Source organism: Mus caroli, chromosome 5, assembly GCF_900094665.2.
Source record: "Mus caroli chromosome 5, CAROLI_EIJ_v1.1, whole genome shotgun sequence".
Classification (NCBI taxonomy): domain Eukaryota; kingdom Metazoa; phylum Chordata; class Mammalia; order Rodentia; family Muridae; genus Mus; species Mus caroli.
In genome coordinates this window covers 93,359,942-93,383,637 of record NC_034574.1, presented here as the reverse complement: position 1 = coordinate 93,383,637, position 23,696 = coordinate 93,359,942, and the positions used below count along the sequence as shown (strand labels likewise).

Sequence of the window (23,696 nt, the reverse complement as noted above, 5' to 3'; positions counted from 1 at the left end):
ACACTGTAGCTGTCTTCAGACACTCCAGAAGAGGGAGTCAGATCTCCTTGTGGATGGTTGTGAGCCACCATGTGGTTGCTGGGATTTGAACTCCTGACCTTCGGAAGAGCAGTCGGGTGCTCTTACCCACTGAGCCATCTCACCAGCCCTTACTTTTTCATTATTAGTAAGTGTGTGCATTCATGTGAGTATGTGTTCATGTGCATATATGCTCATATGTGCATGTGTATATGCATGTGTGTGCACATGTCTATAGTGACTGCTCATGTATGTGTAAGTTCATGGGTGTTATGTATGTGCACATGTGTGCACATGCACGTCTGTGTGTGCATGTATGGTGTGTTCACATGTGTGTGTGTCAGAGTTGTGGGAGTTGGTTCTTTTCATCAACCACATAAATTTCAGGGATTGAATTCTGTGCACTTGCTGAGTGAGCCATCTTCCCAGCTCAAGAACTCAGACTCTTAGCCTTTTTGCCATGTTGTCTTTTTTAAATACCTAGTTGTGCCAGCATGATCTTTTTTCTAGTGTAAAGAAAAACACAGAATTTAAAGGTAGTAGCACAGAATGGTGTGCTTAGCTGAACTTGTAAATGTAATGCATTTGTTTTCGGTATTGTATACGGCTCTAAGCGCAGGTTGAGGGATTTCAGTGGGAAGCTTTGAACCTGCACATAGTCCCTCCCCTGGGGGATTACTCACCTCAGATTCATATTTCCTGGGGGGAATAAACAACTGTGACAGGTAACTTACCTCTGCTGTTGTTGTTGTTTTTTATTGTTGTTGTTGTTTTGGTTTGGTTTTTATTGTAGCCTGGGCAGGCCTGGAACTCATTATGTAAGTCAGGCTGGCCTCCCAACTCACAGAGATCCATGGATCTGCCTCTGCCTCTCAAGAAAGGTAACTAACTATCTTTGATTAAAGATGCACAAAGTGAGAATCAGGTGGGATGCTCTAAGCTGGTTCCTAAGCATAGCTTGAAGGATAAGGATTCTTAAGTGTTTTCAGTACTGTTTTTTGTAAATATTTTTATTTATTTTTTTTTAAAGCAAAACCAGTGGTTGTTAATACCACCCCTGTACGGATGTCAGTTCCATTTGTCCAAGCTCAGGCCGTTAAGCAAGTGAGTATTGTGTAGCTTCTCCATTTTTTTCCCCAAAGGGCAATTTACTTTTTAGTTATAAGAAGCTGGGCATGGTGACACATTCATTTAATCCCAGCACTTGGGAAGCAGAGACAGGCAGATCTCTGAGTCAGACTTGGCCAGCCTGGTCTACAGAGCCAGTTTCAGGACAGCCAAGGCCATATAGAGAAACACTGTTTTGAAAAGCTAGAAAATAATTTGTATACTGGATTAAGCTCCCATAAAATTAATGGTTTGTATTATTTAGTCACAAATTTTCTTTTTCTTTTTTTAAGGTTGTTCCAAAACCAATCAATTCAACTTCACAAATTGTAACTACCAGCCAGCCCCAGCAGCGGCTCATCATGCCTGCCACACCACTGCCTCAGATCCAGCCCAACCTCACTAACCTGCCACCAGGCACTGTGCTGGCACCAGCTCCAGGAACAGGCAATGTGGGCTATGCAGTGCTTCCAGCTCAGTATGTTACTCAGGTACGTGCGGTGAAGGCCTATGCTTTGGAGCTGCTGTTTGCCCTTAGGGTGTCTAACTCTACCACGTTCTAAGTGCAGTGTCAACATCAGCTCTGTATTAAAATGGCTCTTTCTAAAATGTTATATTAATTGGACATCTGAATTTATTTTTGTTTAGAATTTAGAGCTATGTAGCAGAAATAAGATTTACAAGTTGGGTAGTTTGGAATAGTTTGCTGATAGGGCAAGACTATAGATAAGCATTTTACAAAGTTGACATTAAAAATCAGAATCCCGGTGATTTTAGGAAAGATTGTGCCCACACTAACATTCATCTGCACACACAGATATGATGCTGCTGGCTTGTGCTGGAAAGTAGTTTGTAAGGTACATTTCTTGAGGACTTTTTGAGACAGTTTAGTATAGGGCGGCATGGAGCTGACCATGCCTCTGCCTTGAAGGCTGGAAGGGTGAGCGAGAACCACGGCTCTCAGCAATGCTTCCTGAGCTCACACAGCAGTGCAGAGTGGATAGGAGCTGTGTGTGGGCCCAGTGCATTTCTCACTTAAGAGATGTTATTGTGGTATTGGGGGATGTTCACCTAGAATTTCCTATAACCCTGACATTGTCCTTTGTGAGGTAGTCTTTTTATATCTGTACCATTCAATGCTGTTAGACATTCATGCTATTTCACTAGTGTTGGTTGAGGTCTTTAAAAACGCGCCATCGGGTTTATATGAAATTCCCCATTGCCTTTTATCTTTGGGTAGTCATGCTTCTTATACATTGTTATGTCTGAGAGTGCTATCGATTTCGCAAATATGAACTTACTTTTTTGCTAATAGTTACAGCAGTCTTCGTATGTGTCTATAGCGAGCAACTCTAATTTTACTGGAACATCTGGCATCCAGACACAGGCAAGGCTTCCATTCAATGGGTGAGTATTTTGAAAATATGTAAATTGAATTATTAAGTCAGTTTAAGTGCAGCATTAAGTAGATTTATTTGAAATCTATTCCATTGGTTTTTCCCTTTAAAGCTCTGTATTTGTCTAAAGCACTCTATTTTGAGATAGTTGAAATGGACAAGTTTAGAGACCATCAGCAATGGATTCCCTCCTGTCCTTTGCCAGCTTTTCTGTGTTTCTCCACTCTCTGTGAATGTTTGTAAAACGATGTTTAGTGCTGTTCTTCACGTGCTGAGTGTTGGCTCCGTGTCATTGTTTGGCAGCTTTTGGCTGCCTTTGCTCTGTTGGCCTGTGACCCGTGCTGAGTTAACCAGCCCATTTGGTCCCACTGCCCGTTCTTCGCGCACCTCCTCCTCCTTATTTCTCCCTTCATGATGAAACCCCAGGAGCTTTTATAGCTTTTCAGCTTCGGTTCTCTCAGAGAGAAGAGGATGTGTGATGTATTTTTAGCAATTGCTGATAATATTTTTTAAAATGTAAAGGAGACATTCTAATAAAGTTTTGCTAGAAGTGGAAGCATCTATTAATGTTTTATGTTAGGCAGAATTTATAGATTGGAGGTTGTTTTTCTAGTTTTAAGTAACTAATTGATTTTTTTTTTTGTGTGTGTGTGTATGTGTGTCTGAACAGCATAATTCCATCAGAGTCTACCAGTCGGCCCAGAAAACCCTGTAACTGTACAAAATCACTTTGTTTGAAATTGTAAGTAGTTTATTACTGTCTGCTTATTTGATGCTCTTACAATTAGATGAAGCTAGTTGGGCATGGAAGTACAAGCCCAGTGGTTGTCACACTTGAAAATAGAGTCCAGAGGATGCTCTGCTCCACAGTGAGCTGGAGGTTGCCTGAACCGTGGCGGGCCCTGGAGGTTGCCTGAACCATGGGGGGCCCCCTGGAGGTAGATAGATGCTAGCGCTGAGAATTCCTAACAGATACATTTAATGAAGTCTAAATAATTAAAATAAATCTACATGTAAATGGTTGAACATATGTTGTAGCATAAACACTAGCCTTTTATTGATTCAGAAGATAATACTCTGGGCATGGTGGCCCATTGCCTGTGGTCCCAGCTCTGAGGAGCCTGGGGCAGGAGGAGTGACAGGAGTTCCAGGTCATTCTCAACTGTCTGTGATGTGAGTCCAGGACAGCCTGCGGTTAACACTCTGTCTGGAAAAACTACAACAAACACAAACAGAAGGACGTAATTTTAGAGCCTTCCATATACCAGCAGGGCCTAGGGACCCAGCAAGATGAGACCTGGGTTATGTCTCAATATTACTAGTTTGATCTTGTTTATGGCCTTATATGTGGTTCTCCTGAGGCTGGGATGCTTGCAGTTTCACGAGTCATTAGACGAGGGCCAGAGAGTTGACTCAGTGGTGAAAAGCACTTGTTGGTCTTACAGAGGAAAAGGGTTCCTAACACCCAAGTGGTTGCTCAAAACCATCTAACTTCAATCTTAGCGCATCTGATGCCCTCTTCTGCCCTCCAGGGGCACCAGGCATGCAAGTGGTACACATACATACATGCAGGCAAAACACCCATACACAGAAAATAAGCAAATTAAAAATAAATAAGTTGCCGGGCGTGGTGGCGCACGCCTTTAATCCCAGCACTCGGGAGGCAGAGGCAGGCGGATTTCTGAGTTCGAGGCCAGCCTGGTCTACAAAGTGAGCTCCAGGACAGCCAGGGCTACACAGAGAAACCCTGTCTCGAAAAACCAAAAAAAAAAAAAAATAAAAATAAATAAATAAATAAATAAGTTTACTGGATGAATAATTTTCTTAGGAAAGTACATGGACAGTCCTGGTCCTGTTGGGGATTTGGAACCAAGCAGCATGGTTCCAGTGTCTGTGGGTCCCTTGTAAGAATAAGGCCCAGCTCCTTCCCCCTAGGACTTTGAAATAACTCACTGAAAGGCATCTGTTCGTTGGAAAGATTTGTTGTTTTTTAGGATGAAATTGCAGGAGTTGGTGGCTCTCATCTATGGCTGACAATCTGTTGTGGGGTTGTTACTCTGTATCTAAGTGTCTGAGTACATTCTGATGTACCTCAGTTGTAACCTGCTAACTGCTAATTTTATTTTAAAATGTTTTAATTTTATTCTGATTTTATCTTCAGATACTGTGATTGCTTTGCAAATGGTGAATTCTGCAACAACTGCAACTGTACCAATTGTTACAACAATTTAGAGCATGAGAATGAGAGACAAAAGGCAATCAAGGTGATTATTGCAAGTGACTGACAAACATTCCTCTTACCCATTGTTAAAGAAGTCATTGCTTTATAACGAGAAATTCTAATTCTTTACCTGTGAGGTATTTAAGTTGACTCCAAATTTAACCTCAGTTGGTGTTTGGTCTGTTCCAAAGGCATGCCTGGATAGAAATCCCGAAGCCTTCAAGCCAAAGATAGGCAAAGGAAAAGAGGGGGAGTCAGATCGGCGGCACAGCAAAGGCTGTAACTGCAAACGCTCGGGGTGTCTTAAAAACTACTGTGAGTGCTATGAGGTAAGTACTGTTGAAGTGATTTGAAATTGGCAAATCACTGTGCTGTTACATTTGAAAATAAGCAGTTAGTGTAGTTAGCTCTTTGAAGAAGGCCTGGGTCCTTCTAAGCAGGGCTCATCATTCAGATGGAATTGGTTTCATCAGCTGAGATACAAGATTATAACTTAAAGGCCTTTCCTTGAGAGCGTGTAAATCAGAGCGCCAGTGTGCTAGTTTTTCACGTAACATATTAGCAGAGCCACATAGTAACCTCACCAGAGTTCTCAGCCATAGCGCAGCACTGTCCACCTTGTCCCGTGGGCTGCTTAGATATTTATGGACATCAAATAGCCTCTATGCTGAGGTAGCCCTGCATAAAGGCTGTCTCCCTTAGCACTGATCTGCAGGAGGAAGCACATGGGCTGCTGCAGATGAGTTACTGCTCTGAGCTCATGGAATCCCTCATTCCTCACTCACTGCTTCTGTTCCTGCAGCCAGCGGCTTCACTCCTGAGTGGGCTGACTCCTGGACAGTGTGTTTGCTGCTCTGTCCTCAGAGGTCATATGTACAACTACAGCTTCTTACTTCAGACAGTGTCTCAAACTGTCATTTTTTATTTTCAAAGCTTAAATGTAACAATCTGCCTGTGCCTGATAGTAAACTTTTGGATTGAGTCATTCCTATAGTTAGTTCTTCTATATTCTTTCAAATGTCATTTTCAGAGGGAAACTCCTCCCATATCCTATTTTGACAGAAAGCTTTTCTTAGTTAGGGTTTTATTGCTGTGAAGAGACACCATAACCAAGGCAACTCTTATAATGGACACCATTTAATTGGTGCTGACTTACAGTTTCAGAGGTTTAGTCCATTATCATCATGGTGGCAGGCATGGCAGCATCCAGGCAGACTTGGTGCTGGAGGAGCCAAGAGTTTTACATCTTGATGCAAGGCAGCCGGGAAGAAGGTCTCTTGTGCCTTGGGTGGAGTTTAAGCATAGGACCTCAAAGACCACTCTTACAGTTATACATTTCCTCCAACAAGTCCACACCCCCTCCTACAAGACCAGTGAAATGCTTTTTTGGTACAAAACAACAAAACAAGAAGAATGTTTACTGTTCTTCCAAAGGACTCAGGTTTGTTCTCCTGACAGGCAGCTCGTAACTACCTGTTAGTCTAGCTCTAGGGAATCTGACTCCTGGCTTCCTTCACAGGCATGGCATGCACAGGGACATACACAACACTTAATGAGAAGAAAAGTACTGAAAACAAACAGGCAGACAAAAATTTCCACTATTAATATGTCCCCTCTCTGAAAGGTCAGGGTTTCCTCTTCATCATTAGGTACTTGAGAAGTAGTCTTTTGGGAATCTAAGGACGTACGTAGCCCAGGTCCCTAGCACGATGGGTACATACCTATAATCCCAATACTTAGAGGCAGGTGGATCTGGAATTCAAAGTCGTCTTGTGTTGTGTAATGAGGTCAAGGCCAGCCTGAGATATATGATGGTCTATCTAACCCCCCAAACCAAACAGATATAACAACAAGAAAAACCCCTAAAAGAAGAGCCAAGTGTGGCATTGGAAACTTGTAATCATTTTGTAATCAGCACTCAGGACAGTGAGGCAGGAGGATCACTGTGAGTTTGTTTATTTTTGTTTTTGTTTTGTTTTTTGTTTTTGGTTTTTTGAGACAGGATTTCTCTGTGTAGTCCTGGCTGTCCTGGAACTCACTCTGTAGGCCAGGCTGGCCTCGAACTCAGAAATCCACCTGCCTCTGCCTCCCGAGTGCTGGGATTAAAAGCGTGTGCCACCACAGCCCGGCTGATCACTGTGAGCTTAAGGCTGGCTTTGAATACCTACTGAGATCTTGTCTTAACAAAAAGGGTGCTGGGTGGTCACGGTGGCACGTAGTTTTAATCACAGCTCTCAAGCTAACCTGATCTGATATTGAGTTGTAGACCAGCCATTGGTACATAGACAGACCCTATCTTAAAGAATAAAGACGGGGAGGGCAGATGTGCTGGCTCGTCTTTAATCCCAGAATTTAGGCAGTAGTGGCAGGTGACTTTGTAGAAGTTCAACACCAGCCTGCTTTACATAACTTCCAGGCCAGCCAGAGGTACATGGTGAGACCTGTGTATGGAAACCAAACAGAAGAACAAAGGCCAAAACTTGAAAAAGAATTTACAAGTAGGCTGGAGAGATGGCTCAGCAGTTAAGAGCACTTACTGAATTTGGTTCTTAGTACCCACATAATCACTTTATAATTATATGGAACTCCAGGTCCCTATGGCCTCTACAGACATCAGGCACACACGTGAGGAAGAAAGATCTAGCAGTGTCCATATCTGCCATTCCAGCATTCAAGAGGATTAACTTGCTAGATTCTATAGAAAGGACAGAGCTTTCTTTATTTAGTTAACTAGACATGGACTTATCGAAGAAAATGCAGCTCAAAAGCAATAGTTAAATTGTCCAGGAGTTAAGTGTGAAAACAGTGTGCTTTGCCTTTTATAGTCTTCCCCATTACACTGAAGTTCGGCACTGTGGTGCGAGCCTTAAACCCAGCACACAGGAAGCAGAGCCTGGTAGATCTCTGTGAATTCAAGAATAGCCTGGTTTACATAGTCAATTCCAGGACATCCAGAGCTATATAGAGAGCTCTCTATCATCTCAAAAACAACCATTATATTGTTTTGGGAAATAATAAAAGAGTATAGTGCCCTCTCTTTTTTTGTTGGTAACCTAGGGAAGCCTTAGTGTGCACATTGTTACTGAGGGAGAGGTGTTAGTCTGCAAAAGCAACCTAACCATAACACTTAATGAAGTCTCTTCAAAAGAAGTCTACTTCAGAGAAATAGAAGCTGTATTTAGACATTTCTCTTTACAAAAAAACATTATGAATTGCTTTTGTTTCCCATGAACTATAAACAACATGCACACCCATTATTAGGTAAATGAATGAGCCAAAACTGTGGCCCCTGATACCAGGGATCCTGCTGTGGTAGCTGGAGAAGGAGTTTCATGAAGTGTGGGGCGAGGGCACACTGAAGTAGGAGGGCCATTTTGTAAAACAAGCTAAAAGGGAGAGTTCTGTATTCATTACTTGCTGCGTGTACCCAAAGTCTGGGTTTTCAAGATTATTTTTTTGTTCTGTATGTGTGTATTATTTTGCAGCAGGGTCTCAAGTAGCCTAGGCTGGCCTTGAATTCACTCTATAGCTTAGGATGGCCTTGAACTAGGGACCATCCTGCTTCCATTTTTCAGGTGCTAGGATTATAGATGTGGGCCATCAGCCCTAGCTTCAGTCTGTGCTTTCATGTAAGCATACTTTATGTTTTTACATAGGCGAGCACACTGGTTTATGGATGAGTTACTGAAGGGCTTGGGAAACTGGTTCAGTGAAGGAGGACACTAGAGTGCCTGAGATCTCCTTTCTCTTTGTTCTGATGAGATAAGTAAGGTCTCACAGTCTTTCTGCCTTGTCTGTACCAAGCACAGCTATGAAAACTTTTAAATGTGCAATTATGAGTTTGTATATGTGAGAGGTCACAGTCATGTTAATGGTGATTTCATTGAGTGGAATCTTAGTGACTTTTTAAAAATATTTTTATGTCTTATATTCATTCGGAAGAAAAATGTTAGTCCTGCATGGGTGAGAATATGTCATCAGTGGGAGAGATTGGGAAGGCCTGAGGTGAAGCACTGTTCTCAGTTTAATCCTTGATTTACCCACAGGCATAGCCATTGTGAGCAGAAACTGCTTCATCTAAGATACCTGTTGACAAGCTAATGCTATTATTTTTCTGTTGAGGAATCTACTTACAGTGGTATTTTCTGCTTTTGATTTGGAAACTTTCCTTTTGTAAATCTTTCAGGCAAAAATAATGTGTTCTTCCATATGCAAATGCATCGGCTGTAAGAATTTTGAAGAAAGCCCAGAACGGAAGACATTGATGCACTTAGCAGATGCGGCTGAAGTAAGGGTCCAGCAGCAGACAGCAGCGAAGACCAAGCTGTCCTCTCAGATCTCAGACCTGCTTACAAGGCCAACCCCAGCTCTCAACAGTGCAGGAGGAAAGTAAGTCAGCGTCACCCGGTAACCTCTCCCTAGCTGATGCTCACACGGCCCTTGTAAGGGTTCTTTCTAGGGTGACAGAGTTAATTCCGCTCTCTAAGCTGTTGCCAGCCTGAATCTTCCATTTCCTTCCATCTCACTTACTGGGGCTGGAGAGATGGCTCGGTGGTTAAGAGCACTGACTGATCTTCCAGAGTCCTTAGTTCAATTCCCAGCAACCACATGGTGGCTCACAACCATCTGTAATGAGATCTGATGCCCTCGTCTGGAGTGTCTGAAGACAGCTACAGTGTACTTACATATAATAAATAAAAACTAAACCTTAAAAAAAAAGCCAGGCATGGTGCACACACCTTTAATCCCAGCACTTGAGAGGCAGAGGCAGCGAATTTATGAGTTCAAGGCCAGCCTGGTCTACTGAGTGAGTTCCAGGACAGCCAGGGCTACACAGAGAAACCCTGTCTCAGAAAACCAAAAAAAAAAAAACCAAAAAAAAAAACCAAAAAAACAAACCAAACCATCTCACTTACTGTTTAAGTAACTTGAAGAGCAATAGGAAACCCAACACTGTCAGATTCTGTGCTGGTCCTGCATGCACAGACATGCTTTAGTCTGCTGTGGGTGATATAGCTGGATTGCTCTCCACTAAACTGCCGTGAGTCTGCAGATTGACACACTCTTAAGAAAGCCAGGGCTGTGTACTTCCCTCAGTGTCTGCTCATTTCCTTGGCCTGGCTGTGTTCTCAGAACACTTCTCCCGCCCTATCACTGGTCTCCCATCACACTGCACTATGGGAGTCTCATAGTTGTGCTTCTCCTGTCTGTCGAGCGAGCTCTGGAGGAGAGGCCTGACCTAAGGCAAGCAGCATTCACTGGAGCTGCCGATAGCTGCTCAGGAGCTGAAGCAGCAGTCATTTGGAGGTCCAGGCAGCCTGTGCACTAGAGCATGACTCCATCTCAAAACAAAACAGAATAAAAAAACAGCTTATTATGGTGGCTCAGACCTTTAATCTCAGCACTCGGGAGGCAGAGAGACATTGGGTTCCTGAGTTGAGGACAGCTTGGTCTACAAAGCAAGTTCCAGGGCTGTTAGGGATATACAGAGAAATACTGTGTCAAAAAAAACCCAATAAATTAATTAATTAAATTTATTAACTATGACAAAATTAATTAAATAAAAATAAAGGTATTATATGTAAAGTGTATAAACACACAGTTAACTGGAAAGAATATATACCAAAATGTTTAAAATCAATACTAGGAAAAGGACAAAACTAGGCAGGCCTGTGCTTCCTGTCTTGAGTTCCCTCTTAGTCTGTGGGAAAGTGCTCTGTCTCTGGACTCAGCTATCCGGTATCTCAGAAATCCTACAGAAAGTATGTCTGTTGCCAGTGTTTCTTAAGGTCTGCTGTTACATAGTAATTTGGAATTGGATTCATTTTAGGCAGTGTATTAGAGGTGAATTTCAGAAGTTATCAAGAGAACAAACCTTGTAAATGATATATTTACAGTGGTTCTTGCTCAACCTGGGGGTTTCACCCTGTGTGGGGATCAAATGACCATTTCGTAGGGCTCACCTAAGACGATCCTGCAGATGAGATACTTATTATTATTATTATTATTATTATTATTATGACTCGTAGCAGTACAGACATTATAGCTATGAAATAGCAACAAGAATAATGTTATGGCTGAGGTCCCCACAGTGAAGAACCCCATCATCTGGGAGGGGAGCTGCTCATCCCTGAAGCGCTTAAGTGAGGAAGGTGCACTGTTTGTAACAGGAGGGGCTTTGTGGTTCACAATGCTTGGCTTATTACGGTTGCTTTCTGTCCTTTTTATTGTTACAGATAGGATCTTACTTTGTGGCTCAGTCTGGCTTTGTATTTGTAGCTCTTCTTCTTCTTCTTTTTTTTTTTTTTTTTTTAAGATTTATTTATTTATTTATTATTATATCTAAGTACACTGTAGCTGTCTTCAGATGCACCAGAAGAGGGCATCAGATCTTATTACAGATGGTTGTGAACCACCATGTGGTTGCTGGGAATTGAACTCAGGACCTTTGGAAGAGCAGTCAGTGCTCTTAACCATCTCTCCAGCCCCGTAGCTCTTCTACCTCAGCCCCAGACACACAGACACACAGACACAGACACAGACACACACACACACACACACACACACACAAAATGTAAGTGCACACTGTAATTAAAGCTATGCTTTTTGAGAAATTGTATACAGCTGGGCAAGATGGAGCTGATTGATCACCAGAACACACGTTAGAAGGCTGCGTGTGAGCTTGAGACAGGCGAATCCCAGGGGCTGACTGCGTAACCTCCTAGGTGAATCTCAGGTCAGCTGCAGCTGAGCCCTTCTTCAAAAGACAAGGTAGACTGCGCCCAACGAGTACCATCCAAAGTTGTCTCCTCCACTTGTACCCACACGTACACGCATATGTTTACAGTCTCTCTCTCTCTCTCTCTCTCTCTCACACACACACACACACACACACACACACACACACACACAAATATACTAAGAGAAAGACAAAAACAGTAGGGTGATGCCAGCATGCTCACCTAAATTTGTGGGTGTCTTTTTTTTTTTCCCTCTCCTTCCCATTTTTTAATAATATGAGCATTTTTGTTATTATTACTATTATTTTACAATTTTTACTGTTTTGCTATTTACTATTATTACTAATATTTTATTATCACTAATAAGATAAATTATATAATATTCTTACAGTAAAACATTTCAATCCCCCCCAAGTTTATAGTAATATTTTCTAAAGTGCTTTTTTAAAAGTTCACTATTCCAGTTACACGTGTGTGACAGGCTGAGGTTCAGTTACTCTTGGGCCTTAATTTCTGACTTGATGGAGTGTCAATGATCTGCTAGGACTGCTACAGGATGTTGTCAGTCCTTAGATTGTTAGTTACCTGAGCTAAGTTCTCTCAGGCTTTGAAACTACTTGGCTACACTGTAGCAGCTTCTCAGAGGAGTCTGTTTTGTTGTGTGTCTGGTGGTGGAACAGGGCTTTGGTGTGCTCTTTTTCTTTTGTTTTGCTGTTTGAGGCAGGGTCCTATACATAGCACTGGCTCTCCTGGAACTCACTTTGTACATCAGACTGGCCCCACACAGAGCTCCTCCTGCCTCTGCCTTCTGAGTGCCACCCACATAGCTTTTGTTTGTTCTTTTTACATCATATGTAGTGTTTACTAAAATGCCTCTGTGTCAGAAATGAGTCGTCAAACCAGGACAGTGCTCCTGGAACAGGAGAGATTTAATTTAAGTGGGAGGTTTAAGTGGCAGAAACACCCAGTACCTAGGCAATCACATCTTTTATTTAGCTGGATAACATTGACTGGGAAGTAAGTCATTTATGTTAAAGGTTTTTCCTGGTAATTGTTTTTAGATTTGCTCCCTGAGACCAAACTCTCCGAGTCTTAGGCTCTCTCAGAGCTGATTCCTCTAGGCTGGTGCAGCATACAGGACCAATAGAGTTCCCAGGTCAACCGTGATCATCTGTGTTTCTCTCTTGAAACTCATTGCAGATTGCCATTTACGTTTGTAACTAAAGAAGTAGCTGAAGCCACGTGTAATTGCCTTCTTGCTCAGGCAGAGCAGGCAGACAAGAAGGGGAAATCAAAGGCGGCAGCAGAGCGGATGATACTTGAGGAATTTGGACGATGTTTGATGAGCGTCATCAACTCTGCAGGAAAAGCCAAAAGTGACCCCTGTGCCATGCACTGCTAACTCTTGCACAAAAGACTGAATGGAACTGTACAGAAAATTTAAGGTGCCGGGACACTTGATATTCTAGAAGATAGCTTAACAATTACTGTATTTTAATTCAGCCTTTGTTTTAAGAGATCTGAAACAATAATATTGAAAGAGAAGAAATTAGTACATTTAAAATCTTAGTTAATTCTGCCTATGCCCCTTCTAAATTTTTTTTTCTTTAAAAATTTTTCTTTTATGTATTATATATATTTTTTAATTTGCTTGGGTTTCTTAAGAATTAGATGTTCTGTCCTGATTCTATTGACAAAGAACATTCATAAATTATAGTGATATCATTTATAATGTATGGTGTTGTATGACTTTGTTCAGTAGAAAAGGCCAAAGTAGCATGGGTATTACCCATTCTTTGGCTACAGAGCCCGAATATTCACAGGTAGAATGTCCACATAACCAGATTCTAAATGAAACATATTTAGTTTTATTTAGTTTTGTTTAGAAAAACACCATCCTTTAAAAAAAAAAAATCAGATTTTTAGAGTGGATTCTGGAATGCTGTCTGTGGTCTCTTTGGGAATATCAGAAGGGGAAACAATCCCCACCACACTTTTCAGATATAAACATTATACTTTCTTTAAAGAAAGCAAAACATTAAGGGACAGTAGTTTTCAGAGGACAGGCTGTGTCTCTGATGAGGAATGGCTGACATGGTCTGGGGCGTCTTCATTTTCTCTGAAGGAGGTGTGGTATGTTTTACAATAATTGTGAAAGTGATTATGGCTAATTACTAAAATGTGAGAATGAATTATAGTAAACATTTTGTGTCATGATGACAGAACTCATACGCACCAAGTCTGAAGTCTGGCTCGCTGGAGAAGTGAGGACTCAGAGCTGGGAGGTTATGTATGGTGGCGCTTTATGCACACACTTCTCTGCAGACCTCTGGACTGAGTTCAGTCAGTGTGTGACTCCTACCTGGTTTACTGAGATAAACGCGCCTCCTAGCAGCTTCTAGAACTGCAGCCAGCTTTTTATAAAAGAAGTTTTAATACAACATTGTTTAAAACAGTGATTTGGTAAGCTGAAGTATGTGTGCTCTTAGACCCGCAAAAAACAACCTCTATATTCTTCAGTAATTAGAAACCGTGTGAACTCGGGAGCCTACTATGATAGGACTTGAGTTTATGACAAGCAGAAAACTAGGTTGGGATTGAAACATTTTGTAAGGTACCTTAATCCTTGGTAATTATTAGCATATGATTATTGCCCTTCCTACAAGGTCTCTAGCGTTGTAAGTAGTAAGTATGTATATATGTTCATATGAACATGAAAGATATAGACAATAGAAATTAACCCCAAGAGGATTCCGTTACTCATTTAAGTATCCTCCATTGAAAATGGTTTTATAAGATGACAGTGCAGTAACTTTAAATGTAGATAATGCAGGCATCCTTAGCACCTCGGTCTAGAGTGTTTAAGTATACTTTGTATAAATGTAAATTAGTCTAAGAGGACAAAATAATATCTAATCAAGTTATTTTTCAAAAGACTGCAATAAGTTTTTGGTCTAAACCTAAACTTTGTTCATTTTGTATATATTATGTGTTAATTCTAATAGCACCATTGTGATGTGTATTTATATAAAGTGTGCACAAAATGTTTGTGAATTTTTTATTATAATTGTAGATTATGTATGATGGCATTGCTTAAGATTGTTTTGCTTGTAAAAATTTGAAGGTGCAATCAAAGCTACGAGTTTGGATTTTTAAGAAGCCTTTAACCTATCAGCCCCTTTCCTTCTGTGTGGTTCCAACTGAACAACTTTTTGTATTAGGCATTTGCATCAAATTGCTGAACAAAGTTAATAGCCACATTAAATCACCAAGTTCAAAAGATTATTTGGGGAGGGTTTGGTCTATAATTTTTAAGCCCTATTTACATCCTAAAGTAGAAAGATTATATTTACTAGAGCTATTCAAAAAGTACACTTTTCTATATTGTAAAAGCAGGGCAGAAGAATAAATCATACAGAAAATAAACATTTATACTATTCTGTAAAAAAAAAGTTTTGCATTTTTTCTTTAGTTTAACAATACCACTTTTAACCATTTGCCATGCAGGGAGCCTTTTAAGTCACCTGATTTTCAAGTTCATTTGACTTCTGAAAAAATTTTAAAGATGACATTGCCAATTCCTTAATGTGAATTGCATTGAAATGAGAATATGTCTGCTTTTCCACTGCTAAGGCAGAAATGCCTCTACTTTCTTTTAGCTACATGATGCACTCGCGACTACTCTTAGTTCTTGTGGCTCTGAAGAGGTCAAAGCAGCCTGTGGGTCTTCTCTGTGAGAGGGAAGGGTAGTGTTGTAGGTACTCACGTGAGCTTAGCCCTGGGTGAGGAAGGAGGGTGGGCCGTCATAGCCTCACTGTCTTTTGATACTTCATAACTGAAACTGCAATCTTATGTAAAATGTGAGTAAAAATAGCTTCAGAAAGGTTTCCATTTTTGCCGTGTAACACTGACTAGAAAGGAGGTCTCATTGGGTCATTGAAGCTTACCTGCGACCTTCAGCTCCACCTCAGGGCAGATGGATCCCTTAAACATTCTGATGTGTTTTGGGTTGTGCAGATGAACTCGGGACCTTGGGTAGCCCAGGAAGCACTCTGTCCCTGCACTGCGGCCACAGCCCTGTCGTAAACACCTTACACAGTGTTTCTGAACCATCCACTCCAAGCCCCAGAACCAACTAGACTTTTGTATTGCAGTACTTCCTCCTCTTCCTCCCTTCCCTCTCTTCTTCCTCCCCTCCCCCTCTTCTTCCTCCTCTTCTTCCTCTTCTTAATTATTTCGCTTCTGTCGGGAACTGAGGCTAGGACTTCATGAATGCTGGTTAAGCATTGTGCTGTTGAGCTCTGTCTCCCAGTCATAAAGCTGATTCCTATTATATAAAATACTTAAGCTCACCTCCCAGTTCTTGTAACAGTTTCTTTAATACTTAATCTATAGATCAGATGTAAGGTTTTTGTTTGTGTATTTGGGTTTTCTTTCTTTTCTAGTTTCTGGACAGTGTCTTCCTAGGCTGGCCTCAAATTCATGATAGTCCTCCTGCCTCAGTTTTCCATAGTGCTAGGAGGAATTATAGATGTGCGCCAGGCACCTTTTTTGTGTGGTTTGGTATTTTTGAGGCCTTGGCTCATGCAGCTTGGGTTGCCAGAAGGAAGGATGCTTGAACTCCGGCTCCCCTCTTCTACCTCCCATTCCATGACATGGGTGCCACCATACTCAGTGTCTTGTGGGTTGTAGTTCCGGGGTGTTTGTTTGCTTGCTTTTAGAGATTTATTTTTAATCTTGTGGCTAGGAGATGTGGGGAGAAGTATGTGAATGGATCTGAACGTCACCTCCCCTCACCCCAGAGCTGCAAGGTCCCCTGCCGCTGGGGTTACTGGTGGTTTTGAACTGCTCTGACCCAGGTCCTGGGACCAGATCTCAAGTATTCCACAAGCTCAGAACTGCTGAGCTGTCTGTCTGCCCACCCTCAGCTGTGTGTGGTTCTGTCTTTGTGTCTGTCCTCCTTTAAGATTTATCTATATATTTTATGTGTACACGTGCTCCAACTGCGTGTATGCCTGCACATCAGAAGAAGACGTCAGATCCCATTGTGGATGGTTGTGAGATACCACATGGGTGTTGGGAACTGAACTCAGTCAGTGCTCTAAACCTATGACCCATCTCTCCAGCTTCTTGTTTTTTAAGTGGTTTTTAGACCCCTGATTGAATTCAGGTCCTTGTACATGCTAAGTAGGCAGTGTACCCTACAAGGTAGGCTTCAAGATCTAGCCATATGAGGTATTTGTTTTTTTGTTTTGTTTTGTTTTGTTTTGTTTTGTTTTGTAAGACTGGGTCCTCACTATGTAGACCTTGTTCACTTGCAGGCAGCTCATCTATGTAGACCAGGCTGGCCTTGAACTCACAGACCTCTGTGTGCCTCTGTCTCTGCAACTTCTGAGACTAAAGATGTGCAGTGCCATGCTGGCCAAGGCTTTTAACAACAGATTATGTATTTCTTAAATAATAAATTTTTTTGTGGCACCATTTAAGTCATTCTTAATTTCTGCTAAATACTAAATATTTTAAAGGTATCAGATCACTGGGACTTTTGTAAACTCTGTAATAAGCAAAGGAAAACCAACAGTATATAAACCAGGAATAAGAAGATGAGCCAGTATTTTAATCAGTAAAATTCAATATATATATGAATATGAATGATCATCCCATCTTTAACATTGCAGGAAGTGTTGGTGAATATAGAAGAATTTTAAATTGCATACTTTTTATAAAATGAGCCTTATGAAATGTGAATTATATTTCAAAAAAATTTTATAATAAAAAAGAAACCTTTTTAGTAAACTAAGACTGACCAGATAAATAGCGCTTACAAAATGCCACAGTGAGCCACACTCGTATTTTCTCTGTGAGACTGGGAACAAGACATTTCTAGTCATTGCTTTGTAGAGGTTTTTTTTTATTTCATAAGGCAAGGTGAGAGACAGGCCCACAGACTAGAAATGAGTGAGAAGCCTGTGCTTAGATGATGAGATTGCCTGTACAGAAAAGTCAAAGAATTGAATGAAAGCTGTCGCCTAGCTTAGCAAGTATGCAAGAGTCAGTTGTATTTTTACACGAGCAATAAACATTTAGAAATGGAAGTTTTAAAATGACCATTTATAATAGCATCAGAAATGAAATATGTGTATGCACATACAATCTATATGCTGAAAATTACAAAATATAGATTTAGAAAAGAAGATATGCCATGCCTCATATTATAAAATTCAGTGTGATGCCTTTTCTTCTCAAATTCGTTTACAGTTAGAGTGGAACTCCCTGCAGGAGTTAATGTAGATATCAACAAGTAGATGGTGAGGAAAAACAAACAAAAACCAGTATCCAAAAACGATGTGTAAGCAGGCAGTTGGAAGACTCATATCTGATTCCAAGCCTGATATAAAGCCACAGCGGTCAAGACTGGTGTTGGCAAAATGGCGGCCCATAGAGGGATAGGACACACACAGCAGAGCGGAGAGAGACTCGCGTGTTTATGAATGTCAGTGTGGAAAGCAAGCAGTCTGAAGCACACAGAGCTGGGATGCCTGTGCTTTACATGTATGCCAACCCCTTCTTTACGTCTAAGTTAACCAAAGGGGAGTTGTAACTTTGTGAGCTTGCTTTCCATGACTGCTGTAAAACATTGACGAACAGCAACTTAAGGAAGAAACGGTTTATTTCATCTAACATTTCCAGGTAACAGTAGTCTGTCACTGTGTAGGAACTGAAACAGGCTGTGAGAGGACGTTGGCAGCACCCCATACTCAGGGGTCAGCTGTCTTTTCTTATATTTCCCAGGACCACCTGCCCAGGGGCCATGCCACCCGTAGTGGGCTGAGCCTGGGCTGAGCCCTCCCAGGTCAAGCAGCAATCAAGAAAATGCCCCAGATACTTGCCTATGTCTGATGGATGTGTTATCTTATTTGAGATTCCTTCTTCCGAGATGACTCTGGCCATGTCAAACTGACAAGCACAAAATACGGTGACTTAAGTGGAAAACCTAAACTACTAAATTGTAAGAAAAAAAAAAAAAAACATGCCGGGCAGTGGTGGCACCCGCCTTTAATCCCAGCACTTAGGAGGCAGAGGTAGGTGGATTTCTGAGTTCGAGGCTAGCCTGGTCTATGGGGTGAGTTCCAGGACAGCCAAAGGCTACACAGAGAAACCCTGTCTCGAAACAAAACAAAACAAAGCAAAAAGAGTGAGCAGACATTGAGAGAGATGCAATCATGCTGATGAGAGACTGCCAGCATTAGCCAGTAAGAAAACAAAAGGCACAAGGTGCGACACAGGATGATGGCCATGAGTTCTGGATCATCTCACCTACAAAGATATCTCTGGGCTAGCCAGGCTGCATACCAAGACCATGCCTTAGCCGGGAGTGTGGGGGAAGCTAGCTGAAGCCTATAATCTCAGAATTTGGGATGGAATCCGGAAGGACAGGAGCTCAAGGCACTGTTGGCCATGGGGGGAGTTCAAGGTCAGCCTAGACCTCATGTGGCCCCATTTCAAAATAAAACAAAACCTGACAGAGCCTTTTGTAGTGGCATGTGCCTTTAATGGCAGCGCTTTTCAAGGCAGATGCTGGTGTTGCTATAAGCTTGAGGCCAGCCTGTGCTGTGCTGAGGGTTTGCGGACAGCTAGAGCTCATAGAGAGACCCTGTCTCAAAACAGACATCGGACTAGAATTATGAACTTTATCTTGGGTAGCATTTTCTTTTTTCCTTTTTTTTAACTATAGAATTCTAAATCTTGTTTGAGGTAATCACTGTGGAATTTTGTTAGGTTACAGATCAAGCCAATATGATGTTTATCTCCGGGGTCACTACTCGCCCAGTAAAAAGAAGACTTGAGCCAGAAAAAAGTCTAACCATTCCAGGGAAGTGGAACGCCACACATCTCTGGTTCAGATGCAGACTACATATGGCCACTTCAGAAACACATTGACAGTAAAATTACATTCTCACTCCTCCCCTTGACACAGCACATCTTCCTGCTCACTCATCCTTTCATTAGTTTTGTTTTTCTAGAGTCTGGTTGATAATAACTATTTTGTTGATTTTTGTTTTGAAGATAAGGCTTCTCTGTATAGCCCAGGATATCCCGGAATTCTCTGTGTAACTCAGGCTGGACTCAGACTCAGATATCTACTGCCTCTGCCTCTTGAGTGCTATGATTAAAGGCGTGGCTCCACCACACCTGCCTGGTAATAACTTTAAAATTCATATCATGTGTATCTAGTGTCTTGCTGCATCTAAGTATATGAATCATGTGCATGCAGTGCCTGAGGAGGCCAGAAGAGGGCATCAGATCCCCTGAGACTGGAGGGAGGATGGGTGTGAGACCACATGTGGGTGCTGGTAACTGAACCAGGAGGTCCTTTTCAAGAGCTGCAAGTATTTTTGTTTTTTAACGAAGCTTGTGAGTAAATGTTTTGTGCGGACATGTTTTTCAGTTGTATGCCTGGAAAATGGCCAGGTGGGAAGTAACCGTTTAAACCTTTGGGGGACCTGTGTTGTCTAGATCCTCTTCCTTCCGTTGTGAACATGGAAAGGGGAAGGTATCATTTTCACACAGGATTTACATGTGTGTGGACATAGGTAGTGCCTGTGGAGGCCTGGGGTTGATGCTGGTGTCTTCTTCTATCACTCTAGCTCTAGCTCCCTAGCGACTGGCCAGCAGCCCCAGGGATGTTCTCCTGTCTGCTTCCCCGGAGTTGGCATTGGAGGCCTGCATAGCTGTGAGCAGCCTAAGATTGTGGATGCATTTTAAAGGGGAATGGCTGGGGGCTGGAAAGGTGGCACCATCAGTAAAGTCCTGCCACCTAAGCATGAGGACCCACGTTTGGATCCTCAGTACCCACAAACGCTGAGTGCAGTGCACACACCTATAGCCCCCAGCTGGAGGGGTGCAGACTGGCGGACCCCTAGAATCATTCCTTGGGTGGCTATTCTAGGCTAGTGAGAGATGCCACAACAAATAAGGTTGAGAACAGTGTAGCTTCAAAGACACCTGAGAGTGGCCTGTTGCCACTACATGCACATGCATCTTCACTGGCATGCAGCTATGTATGCACACACCCACATGAACATGTAAGTACACCACACACACACACAACACACACAACACCATGCTTATTTTGGAAAAAAAAAAAAAAAGATGGAAAGCAGAAATTGTAAGCAGTTCCTCTGACCAAATCTGAGTATTTATGTCCCTGTGACTCACACTAGTGGATACAATCCGGTTCTGAAGGAAGAATAGTGAATTGGACTAAAAGCCACAATAGAAATATTCTCATATTCAGCCTTTTTCTACCCAGCTTATCCAGCATCTAAAGGAATAATGCAAAACACTTTTTTTTTCAATTACAGAATATGTAAGTACACAGCCATATGTGACAAAGATCAGTAAACACAGATGTCAGCCTAGCTTTAAAGATTATGCACAAAGCTCCCATTTATATAGGCAATAGATTAAAGATGGCGATTCAGAAATCCAGTAGACCCGCAACTTTGAACTTCGGCAGCTTGTCACGTAAGTGGAACATGACACTGGTTTAATCTTTCCAAGCAAGCTCTTGTTGGGGCGGAATAAATAAATATAAAATATGTTTTAAGGGGGATTTCAATTAAAAGACTCAACTTTTCCGGAAATCTTTTTGCATTTTTAAGTTTTCACGTGCTAATATCCACTGAGTGGCAGTGACAATGTGGTGGAGCCGCGCGTTTAATCATAGCACTCAGTGATGTACAGTATACTGGTGTGCTGTTCCTTCCTTACCCCTTGGCGCACTCCCTTTGTGAAGGTGAACGGACTTGTCCACTCTTCTGTTTGTCCCTTCAGATTGCGTGACAATGGAGACTGTCCAACTTCAAATTTATACCTCCAGACTCCTGGAGGGAGCTTTCTAAGCTATCTTTAATTGTCCGTCTTTCCTCGGTTTATTAAACACATGCTGGCATGGCTTTGTATGACTATAAATATGTCGTATATTTACTGAATGCGTTTCTCATTTCACAAAACCGAGCAGACCCCAGATGTAGCAGAAGTTAAAGGCTTCTGCCTGTTTTCTGCTGAACATTGGACTTTCCTAGGAGTCGTCAAGTAAGTATCCTCCTGATTATAATTCTTAGAAGGAGCGTTTCAAAGCCCGGGGGCTTGACCGTGGACTATATAATCACCTGCGCTCTGCATTCCCAGCTCCTCTGCAACATAGCGAAGGTTTTCCTGGCATGAGGCTTGCCTTTGTCCCACTACTGTTTTTAGTTCAGGGTACCCCAGGATAAGAGGACTTTATGGCATTTGATATTTTTTTTCTGAATTTTCAGACCATTAAAGCCTAAGTTTTCACATTAAAGCAAAATTATACTCTAGGCTTTATAGACATTTCATCAATATCTGAGTGTGTGTCTGTGTGACTAAATGTGTATGATGTATATCTATATGATGTGAGATTATATATATGATGTGTCTGTGACTATATGATATATTATATGATATGTGAGAATATACATATCTGGGTCTGTGTATATGTTGGTTCTGATTGTGTTTCTATGTGTATGATATATATGTCTGTATATGATGTGTCTATGTATAATGTGTGTCTGTTATACTATGTTTATGTTGTGTCTGTATGTGTGGCTGTACGTATATATTTTGTCTGTGTGAATTCTGTGTGACTATGTGTATGTTGTTTAGGATGTCTGTGACTGTAGAAGATTTGTCTGTGGGTATAATGTGTCCACTAGACTGTGCATATTGTGTTTATGTATATGATGTGTGGCTGCATATATTGTGTGTGCAGGTGTGTGTGTGTGTGTGTGTGTGTGAAGGTCGGATGATAACTTTTCAAGAGTTGCTTCTTGCCTTCTGCCTGTGAAGAAGGGTCTTCTTGTTTCTCTGTGGTGCCACATGCCCCAGGCTGGCAGGCCCAAGAGCTCCCAGTGACTTCTGTACCTCCTGCCATTGTGTAGTAGCCATGAGAGGATTACAGATGCATTCGACCAAGTCCAGCCTTTCAGAGCTTCCAGCGGTCTGAACTCAGATCATCAGATTTGCAAACTGTTAGTGGCTTTTTAAATAAGTGATTTAGTAAGGGTTTCTAGTTTTTCAATTAGCCTGGCTAGCTAGCAAATAATTGAGACTGGACCACTATATTTTTTTCAGCACGTTTTAAAGGCACAATAACTGAGCAGTTATTACTGCATTGTAATCCTCTGTGCCAGCATGGCTACCTCCTAGCCAGAGTCCCTGAGATTCTTGCATTTTATGGCTTTCTCTGCTTGAGCTGTTTGCTAGTGCTTTCCTGACTCTCCCCTGGCTAGTCCTCGGGTCCTTTCTCCTGCTCCCCCTTCCTCTGGCTCAGAGGAAGTCCTGCCTTATTCTCTCCCCTGCTCAGTCACTGGCTAACCAGCTTTTATTGACAATTCATAGAATAAATGGGGAGCAATGCTTACAGAGGACACTTAGAATAATAAAGGTAGCAACCAGATACAGAGGCACAGAAGTCAGCACTTGAGTTACACAGTGCACCGCAACATTATGTCTCCTGCAAAGCAAGCACATCCCGCAGACCCATCTCCTGGCCCCGGTATTATCCTCTTTAATGCTTTGTATTTATTTTATGTGTATGGGTGTTTTATCTGCACGTATGTACCCTGTATGTGCCTGGTCCCCTCAAGGGCCAGAAGAGCTCATCAGATCCCCTGGACTGGAGTTACAGATGGTTGTGAGCCAACATGTGGAAGCCTTTGGAAGACCAGCCAGTGCTATTTATTATCCACTGAGCTGTCTTCCCCACTCCCCACCCTCACCCAGGATTGTAAACTGTCAACCCAAGCTTTTTATTTATAGAGAGTCAATGTCTCAGTTACTCTGCGTGGTTATTTAAGCAGGTTTTAAAAGGGCCTGACATTGAGTATGTGTGAGATTGTGGAAGAGTGAGACAAGGATGCTTTATGTGCTGTTAAACAGGTTTAGATGGACACACACCTTTACTCCCAATACTCAGGAGGCAGAGGCAGCCTTGTCTACACAGCAAGCTCTAGGCTGGCCAATGCTAATAATGATATCCTGTCTCAAAAACATAAGTTTTGAGAAACATGTTAAAAGATCTGCTCACGAGCCGGGCATGGTGGCGCACGCCTTTAATCCCAGCACTCGGGAGGCAGAGGCAGGCGGATTTCTGAGTTCGAGGCCAGCCTGGTCTACAAAGTGAGT

At 42.0% G+C, this 23,696-nt stretch overlaps 1 protein-coding gene across 13 annotated transcripts in view; it reads left to right on the top strand.

The window, feature by feature from the left end:
* Positions 1 to 14,935, top strand: part of Lin54 (lin-54 DREAM MuvB core complex component) — a 59,801-nt gene extending 44,866 nt beyond the window's left edge. For all 13 annotated transcript variants that reach the window (XM_021163112.1, XM_021163109.2, XM_029477515.1 and 10 more), the window contains 8 exons: positions 1,049 to 1,122; positions 1,419 to 1,616; positions 2,441 to 2,532; positions 3,193 to 3,264; positions 4,684 to 4,786; positions 4,935 to 5,072; positions 8,930 to 9,132; positions 12,684 to 14,935. In XM_021163112.1, the coding sequence (XP_021018771.1) occupies positions 1,049 to 1,122; positions 1,419 to 1,616; positions 2,441 to 2,532; positions 3,193 to 3,264; positions 4,684 to 4,786; positions 4,935 to 5,072; positions 8,930 to 9,132; positions 12,684 to 12,885 (1,082 nt within the window). In that variant the 3' untranslated portion in view covers positions 12,886 to 14,935. The remainder of the gene's footprint in view (positions 1 to 1,048; positions 1,123 to 1,418; positions 1,617 to 2,440; positions 2,533 to 3,192; positions 3,265 to 4,683; positions 4,787 to 4,934; positions 5,073 to 8,929; positions 9,133 to 12,683) is intronic.
* Positions 14,936 to 23,696: the final 8,761 nt, after the last annotated feature.